The sequence below is a fragment of the Eupeodes corollae genome, chromosome 1, assembly GCF_945859685.1.
Source record: "Eupeodes corollae chromosome 1, idEupCoro1.1, whole genome shotgun sequence".
NCBI lineage: Eukaryota > Metazoa > Arthropoda > Insecta > Diptera > Syrphidae > Eupeodes > Eupeodes corollae.
In genome coordinates this window covers 256,300,178-256,311,820 of record NC_079147.1, presented here as the reverse complement: position 1 = coordinate 256,311,820, position 11,643 = coordinate 256,300,178, and the positions used below count along the sequence as shown (strand labels likewise).

The window sequence follows — 11,643 nt, the reverse complement described above, 5'->3', positions numbered from 1 at the left end:
TCTTTATGCTCGAACTCAAAACTTTTAATGCAATAAAAAAGTATCTAAAAATTCATCGATGGAATACGTAAAGGTATAGAGAGCGTACTGGAGCAGGACAGGAATCAGGATAGTGCATAATAATCTACTGCACTGCATCGACATCTACTCTACACCACCTCAAAAATCCCTTCTGCTTGCTGTAGTTGCTGTTGGACTGGACTTGGACTCTATCTGTATCTCAACTAAACAACAACTTGTACTATAATTTGCAATATAATTCTGCACAAGAATAACACAGGCAAAACAAAATTCAAAAACAACAACAACAACAACAAAAAGAAAAGAAATACACAACAATGGGCAAAATGGGGCTAAGAAGAAAAATAATCAGAAGAACACAAAAATGGGCAAAACGAAGTGAAGGAATAAAAAAATTGTCAAGTGTGTAGAAAATGAAGGAAATAATAAAAATAAAATTGAAATCAAAGAAGAAAAAAAAAGAAAAAAGAAACACACAAAAAACTGTATCAATGTATAAGAGAAAAATAAAATTCATTGTGTTTGTATGTCAAAAAGAATATTCTTTTTTATTTTACCACCCTGTATATTTCATGCTACAAGTGTATTGTATCTGCCGCTTGTATCTTTTAGTTCATATTCTTATAGGACCAAAAGAAACTGAACTTAAAAGTAAAAAACAAACCCTCTCCCCACAGCTCCCCTATTCTAGCAATGATGTTGTGTATGCAATGTGCATCTGTTGCATCGTCGTCGTCGTCGTAGTCGTCGTCGGTTGCTCATAACTCGTAAGGTGGATTCAGACTTGGGGGTGGGTGATGGGAGGCTTTTGCATGAGAAGCAACAAAAATGACAAAAAACAGAAAATACACATACACACTCTCGTAGGGGTATAGAATTTTACAACCTACTCTCATTTCTCTCCTCCATTTAACTGTAACATATAAATACATGCGGTTTATAAAATAAGGTACCTTCTTCCTCTGCTATACAAAATGCAGAATGCAGCAGCCCAGCAGCCAGCGGCCCAGGCCCAGCGCCACCATGTGTGTGACAAACAAGCCTGCCTGAATGCACATTTTCCATATGGTTACCACTTTTGGCATTTGTGACTAAAAGGGAATCCCCATATTATAATAATTACTAAGCCTTGGTTAACAATGTACACTATTAAGGTTGGTATCAAATGAAAGTTGTGATTTTAATATGAGTGGTAAGGTTTTGAAACTTTACTTTACTTCACTTAATTTGTCGAATTGGAATATTTTTATTTTTTGGCAGTTTAGGGTCCCTCGAATCTAAATCAATGGTTTTTAGGGAGTTGTCTATGTTTAAATTGTGCGTATTTGCATTCGGAACAACTTTTTTCGTGGGCCATATCTCAAGAACCATCAAAGATAAAAATAAAAAAAGAAGCTGGGATGCGACCCACACTGATAGCTTCCCATCCCGTCTGTCGATTTGTCTTGCTTAAAAGTTTGTCTCGTATCAATTTCTACCAAATTTGCGTATTATTTTTTGTAGATTTTATTTTTTATGATCGAAAACAATATTTTCTGTGAAATAAAAACAGTTTGAAGCCAAGATTTTTAATTTTTGAAAAGCTATTTGAGTCGAAAGTAAATTTTAACCAAGTTTTAGTATTGTTTTTTTTTTTTAAGTTTTATTTTTTGTAAAAAAAAAACTGTCAATTCGATTTTTTTTTCAAAATTTTATTGAATGTTGAAAACAATATTTTTTATAAGATAAAATTAGCTTGAAGCCAATATTTCAAATTTTTGAAAAGATATTTGAGTCGAAAATCAATTTTTATCAACTTTTATTAATTTATAAATTTTTTTAGGTTTTTATTTTTTGTAAAAAAACTGTCAATTCATTTTTCAGAATGTTGAAATCAATATTTCTTATAAGATAAAATAAGTTTTAAGCCTTAATTTCAAGTTTTTGAAAAGATATTTGAATCGATATGCAATTTTTAACAACTTTGAGTAATGTTTTTTTTTCAGATTTTTATTTTTTATAAAAAAAATTGTCAATTCTATTTTTCTCAAAATTTTTTCAAATGTCAAAAACATTATTCTTCGCTGCACAAAATTGTTTTGGAGATGAAATCATATTTAAGTCATACATTTTGAAGGAGACAAATTTTTTTTTCAGTTTTTTTGATTTATAAAAAAAACCGTAAGATGGATTTTTTTCAAAAAATATACTTTTTTGATATCATGTTACAATATATCATATAAAATTTAATTCGAGTCTTTAGCGTTTTTGGTTCGTAAGATATTTAGGGTTAACCAAAATGTTCACCTTTTTTCAAACTGCTATGCCCTTTCTACATCTTTCTGCCTTATTATCTGACAAAATTTATTTAAAATCGATATCTCTTCTGGTTCTTGAGCTATGGACGACGAAAAAAACATCGCGAACGTACGTACACACGCACGCACAGAAATCTTTCTAAAAATCTTTTATTTCGACTCTGGGGACCTTGAAACGTCGAGAAATGTCAAAATTTTCAGTTCGTTAATTGAACCCATTACAATAACTTCCTATGGGAAGTTAATAAAGTTGGTGGCGCAACAGTCCGTTGGGAACTAGGGCCTAGTGACTTACAACTCGCAACCATTCATGTGCAGGAGTAATGTTGTCAGAAATGGAGGAAACCTACAGTTTTAAGCCGAATCCGTACGGCTTATTTGAGAAAGCGCTTTAAATGACAAGAATTACTCTTGGAGAATCGTCAATTCCTCGCAAGAGCCAGTACCCGTATAAAAAGCCTTAGATGACATTGGCAGGGATCGAACCCAAGACCTCTTGCATTACAGTCCATTGCACTAACCATCATTCCACGGGTACTACAACCATCAGAGATATCGACTTCAAATACTAATGGAGACTAGAAAGGTGTTTTTTGTCACAATCATTTTTAAAAACATACATAAATAGTATATCTAACGAACCTATTACGCTTTGGGTATAGATTTTATGTTCTACATGGAGGCATGATACTATCTTCCTATAAGCTTCAAAAATATTTCAAAAAACTTTTATTAAAAAAATGTATAAGGCACGTCGAATATTTTATGAAAAACAGAATAATTATTATTACTATTATTATTTCAGAATAATTTATTTGAACTGCACCGTGACGTTTTTGAAATCTGGTTATATTTTAAGATAAATTTAACTGACAGTTTTTCAAAATATTAGTCACCTCGAATATTTTACAAACAAAGTTAATTTTAATTGACATTTTTTCAAAAATAAAATACAAGTTGATTTTTGATACGAATAAAATTTTTTAAAATAAATGTTCGGTTTAAGTATCTTAAGTAAATATTGTGAGGGTTAGTTGGGGCGTGTACCTCGAACGACTTAAATAGCAATCTCTACGTTTTAATTTTTGGAAAGACAAGAGCCTTTAAAGAAATCCAACATCAGGAAGAATATCATCACCACCTTTCAACCACACCAGATTTAAGCCACTCAAGGTGCTTGATAACTCTAAGCAGATTGCATATAAAATTCAAAATCAGTGTTTTAACCGGACCCTTGCTAATAGGTAAGCAGACCACGAGGCTAGACATATTCTCAAAAGATTAAGCATTCACGTTTCATAAGGAACTCCAATAACCAACAAGTGGCCTTAATGCATCCTTCGCCGTATCCCGTTCAGCCACTTCTACCTCATCTAACCTAACTATCTTAAAAACAAAATATCAAGTATTGACTTGACATTTTATTTAATTATTATTAACAAAGTATTGTTGAAAACATTTGTACAAAAATTTGTAATAATTTAATGTTACTTTTTTGCAAAAAAAAAAAACAAAACCTTAAAAACAATAAAAAATTGTTAATATTGGTTTTTGACTTAGAAATCTCGAACATTAAGAAAAATATTGACTTTACGAAAAATCTAATTGACAGTAAAATAAAAACTTAAGCCAAGTAAATAAAAAATATTGCTAAAAATTTAATTTTGACTTAATTAATAAAACACTGATCACAAAAACTATACCATTTGATATAGTGGGAACTTATTTTTAAGTGGCAATCGTGATTTTCCATGCATAAAAAGATATGACGACACTAATACCACAATAAAATTTATATAAGTAAATCGACAAAGTGCTATGAGGACGAACTACGTGAACGACACAGCAGAGGAGACAGAGAGAGAGAGAGGAGAACGATGAAGAAGGTACAGAGGTAGTGTGTTAATGAACAAAAGGGTCATTTGCTTTTGAGGGGTATAAAAGTCCTTCCTCTTACAAACTACAAAACACAAAAATCATCCCCCTGGCCCTCTCATCTCTAAAACCTTCGACGAGCGTATTTGATGCAAATGCACTCCCGCAATTATACCTACTAAGTCACAACAACTCTCCTCACATACAGTTACAAGTTCGTTGGTTTGGTTGAATCTGGAGGATGGCAGCTTTGTAATTTCCAATGTTTGCCTGTTGGACAATTTGACAATCGAATTTATGAGTTCGACTTCGACTATGAAGTATAGATACTCTCACAGGGCCTCTGTGCTCTTATGCATTTTTGGTTATGACTGTCTGTGTGCTGTGTGTGTGATTGTGTTTCATTCGGACTCACAACAAAACCTCAATAGAGGAACTTAACTTCCCCTTCCTTCTTGTCATTGTCAAGAGTGAGTTTCTAAGTATCTATCTATACACTGCACGCTCTGAAGTCTGATTCTGAAGCAAATAGCATAAACTGGAAATTACTCTACTGGACACCGACGAGACACAACACAGTTTATACACAGTGTTATGCACACAGATTGAATACACTAAACTATAGATACTTTAACTTGTTCTCCCTCTTTTTTGAAATATGCATGTGTATAGATAGATATTGTATCTGTGAGATACTTTATATCTACGTTCTACAATTTTTACAAAACTCCCGAAGAAGACCAAGTCGATGGATTCGAGAGCAGCAAACCGAATAATCAGTTTGAGTTTGATCGTTGAGCGGTTACCATGCATTTATAAACTACACAAACGTATAATTATAATTTTTATATATTTTTAATACCGCCGCGCAACTTGTAACTTAAAGTTAGAAAAAAAAAATACTAAACAGTTTTTTTTCTGAAAAAAAAAAAAAATAATAATTAAAATTTATCGAATTGAGAAAAAATCACAAAGTTTTTTGAAACGAATCGAATTAAGAAAGACGACGACGGGGTTGTTTGCCCGAGAGCGAGCAAGTGTGTTCGAAAAAATGTCAATTTTTGACAAAGTTAAGAATTTTTGAAAAAAAATCGCAAAATAAAAAATATTCATCCAAAACCGCGATTTAAGTGTCCAACCCCTTGAAAAAAAAAAAAGATTTTGGCCCGTCTTAAATTTTCGGTCCAAAATTAGTTTAAGTTATTTTTCAAAAGTTCCAAAAAATAAATCAAACAAAATGTCACAAATCATATTCCTATTGTGTTGTTTAACATTATTTGTGGCAAGTGCATCGGCGCAATGCTCGTGGGAATTTGTACGCACAACAATGGATATCAAGTGCAAACTGCGAGTCATAGACGCCACCCCACATGGATTAGATCTACAAGTGGCCGAAACGGCCAACAATTTGGATATACAGTGCGACGAGGATCTATTGTACGCGAGTGAATTGCCAATAAACGCCTTTGTTCGATTGCAAAAGCTCTCCGAGTTGCGCGTAGATTCGTGTAAATTGCAACGTTTGCAACAAAATGCCTTCGAAGGTTTGGTGTCGTTGAAGAAATTAACGGTTAGCACCCGGAATTCGATCTGGGGACCGGGTAAAAGTTTGGACATATTGACAAATACTTTTGCCGGTTTGCGTGACCTCCAGACGTTGGAGTTGAGTGAGAATAATATTAGACAACTGCCAGAGGGTGTTTGGTGTCCTTTGCATAGTTTGAAGGTTTTGAATTTAACCGCGAATCGTATTCGGTCGGCGGATAGTTTGGGATTCTCGGAGAAACTGTGTTCGATCGGTGGAATGCAGGGTTCGGGATCGGAATTGCAAGTTATTGATGCAAGTTCGAATGAGATTCGTTCGTTGCCGGAGAATTGGGGTGCATCGCGTTTGCGCCGGCTGCAGCAGCTAAAACTGCAGCACAATAATATCACAAGTATTGCTGCGGATGCCTTCAGTGGTTTGACCAGTCTGCGAACACTGAATTTGAGCTACAATCATCTGGAGACAATTCCAATTGATGCATTCGCCAACAACAAGGAACTGCGAGAGATTCACCTGCAGTCCAACGAGTTGTACGATCTTCCAAAGGGAATCTTCCATCGTCTTGAACAGTTGCTCGTTTTGGACTTGTCTGGCAATCAACTGACCAGTCATCATGTCGATAACACAACTTTCGCCGGCTTGATCCGTTTGATCGTCCTTAATCTGGCCAACAACGCTCTGACAAGGATCGGCTCGAAGACATTCAAAGAGCTGTATTTCTTGCAGATCCTCGACATGCGCAACAACTCCATTGGACACATTGAAGATGGTGCATTTCTGCCTTTGTATAATCTGCACACTTTGAATCTGGCCGAGAATCGTCTGCACACTTTGGACAACCAGATCTTCAATGGACTTTATGTGCTGACGAAGCTCACTCTGAACAACAACCTCATCAGCATTATCGAGAGTAAGGCTTTCCGCAACTGTTCTGACTTAAAAGAACTCGATCTTAGTTCAAATCAGCTTGCTGAAGTTCCAGAAGCTATCCAAGATCTGACTGTGCTCAAAACACTCGATTTGGGTGAGAACCAGATTTCCGACTTCAAAAACGGCACATTCCGTAATTTAAATCAACTGACCGGTCTTCGTTTGATCGACAATAGAATCGGCAACATCACAAAAGACATGTTTGCCGAGCTTCCACGTCTGAGTGTGTTGAATTTGGCCAAGAACCGCATTCAGGCTATCGAACGAGGTGCTCTGGACAAAAATACCGAAATCGAGGCAATTCGTCTTGACAGAAATTTCCTAACCGACATTAATGGAATTTTTGCAACTTTGACTTCTCTTCTGTGGCTGAATCTTTCCGAGAATCATCTGGTGTGGTTCGATTATGCCTTCATTCCAAGCAATCTCAAGTGGCTCGATATCCATGGCAACTACATCGAAGCTCTGGGCAACTACTACAAACTGCAGGAAGAGATTCGTGTGACCACTCTGGATGCCAGTCATAATCGCATCACAGAAATTGGTCCAATGGCAGTGCCCAATTCCATTGAGCTTCTATTCATCAACAACAACATCATCAGCTCCATTCAGGCAAACACATTTGTCGATAAGACCAAACTCGCCCGAGTGGATCTCTATGCCAATGTCCTGTCCAAGATTCCATTGAATTCGTTGCGAGTTGCCCCCGTGTCAAGTGAGAAGCAAGTGCCTGAATTCTATCTCGGTGGAAACCCCTTCGAGTGTGACTGTTCCATGGAATGGTTGCAGAGAATCAACAATCTAACCACTCGCCAGCACCCAAAGATCATTGATTTGACCAACATCGAGTGTTTGATGCCCCACAGCCGCAACTCACCAATCCGCCCATTGACTTCCCTCTCCAGCCAGGATTTCGTGTGCAAATATGAGTCCCACTGCCCGACAACCTGCCATTGTTGTGACTTCGAAGCGTGTCAGTGTGAAATGAAATGTCCTCAGAACTGCTCGTGCTTCCATGACGCCACATGGTCCACGAACATCGTTGACTGTGGCAAGCAGAATCGCAACACGCTCCCCAGTAAACTGCCTCTGGATGTGACCGACCTGTACCTCGATGGGAACAATCTACCCGTCCTCCATTCCCATGTCTTCGAGGCGAGAAGGAATCTGAGAGCACTTTATCTGAATTCCAGCAACGTGATGACGATAGAGAACAAGACTTTCAGTGATCTTGGCATGCTCCGTGTGCTCCACCTCGAGAACAATAAAATCCAATCGTTAGGTGGACATGAATTCGGACAGCTATCTCTGCTCAGAGAACTATATCTTCAGAACAATCTTCTAACCCAAATCGGAAATGCCACCTTTGCTCCTTTGGTGTCACTGAAGGTCCTGCGATTGGACAACAATCGGCTGGTGTCGATCAACATTCCACAATTTGTCAATCTGCAGTACCGCAATGGTCTGGAAGCTCTGACCATTGGACGCAACTCATGGTCGTGTCGTTGTCGCTTCCTTCAAGATCTCTCCCAGTTTGCCTCCGATAACGCCATGATCATCAAGGATGCCGCCGAGATCTACTGTGTCGATGGTGCAGTGAAGCGTGAATTAGATCTCACTGCCCAGGCCGAATGCAGTGAACTTCTCGAAAACAGCAGCAACCTCGCATCGCAGGACATCAATGGCGGATATGTCCCCCTTTTGGCTGCAGTTTTGGTGCTCATATTTCTGATTGTCGTTCTGATCGTGGTTTTCGTCTTCAGAGAATCGGTGAGAATGTGGCTCTTTGCCCACTATGGTGTTCGTGTTTGTGAACCTCGCTTCGAAGATGCCGGCAAGCTATACGACGCCATCATCCTGCACTCCGCGAAGGATTACGAATTTGTGTGCAGAAATATCGCCGCCGAGTTGGAACACGGTCGCCCACCATTCAGACTGTGCATCCAGCAAAGAGACCTCCCGCCAGAGGCATCACACCTGCAGATCGTCGAAGCATCCCGTGCATCTCGCAAAATCATCCTCGTCCTGACCCGGAATCTCATTCAAACCGAATGGAATCGCATCGAATTCCGCAATGCCTTCCACGAAGCGCTTCGCGGTCTGGCGAGCAAACTGGTGATCATCGAAGAGACAGCTGTTAGTGCCGAGGCTGAAGAGGTGCCCGAACTTGCTCCGTATCTTAAATCAGTGCCATCAAATCGTCTGCTCACCTGCGATCGCTACTTCTGGGAGAAACTCCGCTATGCCATTCCAATTGAGCTGTCACCACGAGGTAACAACTACACATTGGACCATCACGAACGCTTCAAGCAACCCGTCAGTCCCGGAGTGATCTTCCGTCAGGCTCCACCTCCTCCAGCCTACTACCAGGAGGACATGGAAGCCAACTACTCGTCCGCCACCACCGCAACTCCCAGTCCACGACCAAGTCGCCATGTTGCCCGTCCATGTGAAAGCATCGCCATGCGACCACCCTCCGAACACATCTACTCCAGTATCGAATCGGAGTACAGTGCCTACGATCAACAGGAGAATCTCTCAATGATCCCAAGTGGCCAGCAGCAACTTCTAGGCCATCCACACTTCCGCTCTGGTGGAGGTGCCCAACACAATCTTCGAAACCCACATCATCCTTCGTCTTCGGCACAGTGGCGGCCCATCCAACAAGCTCCAGTGCACCTTCGAACAAATAGCAATCTGAGCAATGCTTCAACCTCGACACAATCCACGTCGGCAGCTATCCAGTCAACTCAAGCACAACCCGCAGCGACAGCGGCTTCCGCTCCAGCAGCTTCCTCAGCCACAATAGCCACTGCACCAACAGCTCCAAGTACGAGCAATTCCAATAATCAGTCGGGCAATCAGGCGTTCCTAGTTTAACCCAACAAAACTTACATTATGATTCTTCTTAACAGAAAATAAAATAAAAACAAAATCAATGTGATATTAAATAATGTATTAAAGTTTGTAAAAAAATTATAAAATTATAATTATTCTATATTTATAGTTATAGTATTATTAATCATAAATAGCGTGTCATTTTATTATTGTAAATATTTCCATGCGAGACATATAAACTGAATCTTAAATAAAGCGGACTGATAGACTTCTAAACGAAAAAATAAAAAAAACTTAAATATTGTAATGAAAAATTACAACAAATATTTTTATAAAATTTACACAAAATATAAAAGAAAAAATATAAAACTATTATACTTACGCGCATGTTGTACATAAAAATTGTATTAAAAAAACATTAAAACTAAAAATATAAATAATAAATTGTGAAATTTAATTTTTCAAATTACGTAGCTAGAAACTTTATTATTAAATAAATTCTTTTTATTTTGTTTATATTTTTTTTATTTAATTTAATTTTGTAAATCACTGAAAAAGAAGAAAAAAGAAAAATAATTATTGTTAAGTATTTAAATTAAAATTAATAAATTCTAATAGTTGTTTAATAGTTATTTAAAAACAAATAAAATTAAAAAAGAGAAAATAAATGTATTCTATTATTATTACTAAAAATTATGAAAAATTCTAAAAAGAAACAAAAGCAAAAACAAAACTCGGGAAAAGCTCCTAAAATGAAAATAAAATAAATTTTCTTATGAAAAATCAAAAAATAAATTAAAACAATTGAATTTTTATTTATCTATTTTTCTGGTTGGATTTTCGTTTGTTTTTTCTTCGTTGGTTTAATTCAAAGTTGGTTGTTTGGATTTGTTGTTATATAAGATGAGAAGATAATAAATAATTAATTTAAAGTCGCCATATTGAGACTACTTAATCCAGATTATGTTGGTGGAGCTCTTTGTACTCCATCCCCAGGCAAGTATATATTAGGAACGCCGATTGTTGGCGTTGTGCTGGGCCCAGGCTGAAGCAACAAGTTGCTGGATTGTTTGTTATTGCTTCTGGTTTGACGAGCCTTTTTTCAAGATATATCGCAGTTATATAATAAATTAATACTTAAGTCACGAAAAAGTGTGAACACGCTTTTGATATTGAGAACGCATTCGTATCGAATCTGACTCTCATAATGAACGTCGAAGTTTGTCGTCCAAAGTCACGATTTTAACGTTAACGTTACTTATAAGTTGTACCTAAGTAGTAGGTGTATAGAGTATTTTTGGTTTGTTTCTTATTCGAGCAATAATTCAGGTGAGGCATATTATTAACATACTTATCATGCAGAGCGATATTGTTGAAGAACAAACAATATTTTGTTTTTGTTATAATCAATCGATCGCATATTTTAATGTTAATTATGTTAATATTTGGTCTTAAGAAGAGGAAAAGATGAGGATATGAATGAAAAGAACATAGTACTGAACCTGGTTAGAACAACAGGGTTTTATGTACCTTCATATACATGATACAAGCTGGATATGAATTTGGATAAGTTGTTGACATCGAAACGTGAATCGTGCACGAATTGTGGTGCTCCTTAATTTGTATGTTATTATTTAAGGAGAGCACTAGAATTATTCAAACATTCTTAAGGAGTCATTTAGATTGGAAGCTTAACGTCGAAGTTGATATTTAGGCTTTTTGTAAGTTGATGTAGATTTAAAGTAAAAGAGTTGTTGTGATCTAGAAATATGTATTCGGTCTTCAAAGGAAGATTTAACAGAAAGATCAAACAGTAGATTAAAAATATAAGAAAAAAGAGGCTGGGATACGACCCACACTGATAACTTCCCATCCCGTCTGTCGATTTGTCTTGCTTAAAAGTTTGTCTATATGTACTCGTATCAATTTATACAACATTTGGGTACTATTTTTTGTAGATTTTATTTTTTATGAAAAACGGATTGTTGGATTTTTATATAAAAATTACTGAATACCGAAAACAATATTTTCTGTGAAATAAAATATTTGAAGCCAATATTTTTAATTTTCGAAAAGCTATTTGAGTCGAAAGTAAATTTTTACCAGTTTTCTTAAATTTTGTTTGGGTTTTTATTT

At 36.8% G+C, this 11,643-nt stretch overlaps 1 protein-coding gene across 1 annotated transcript; it reads left to right on the top strand.

The window, feature by feature from the left end:
* Positions 1-4,988: 4,988 nt before the first annotated feature.
* Positions 4,989-10,062, top strand: LOC129939176 (toll-like receptor 7). Its single transcript, XM_056047079.1, has one exon. It carries the CDS (start codon positions 5,431-5,433, stop codon positions 9,547-9,549), a length of 4,119 nt encoding a protein of 1,372 aa, XP_055903054.1. The 5' UTR covers positions 4,989-5,430; the 3' UTR covers positions 9,550-10,062.
* Positions 10,063-11,643: the final 1,581 nt, after the last annotated feature.

Excerpts from the sequence above, each read along its gene's own strand:
- LOC129939176 (XM_056047079.1), top strand. The coding sequence starts at position 5,431 with ATGTCACAAATCATATTCCTATTGTGTTGTTTAACATTATTTGTGGCA.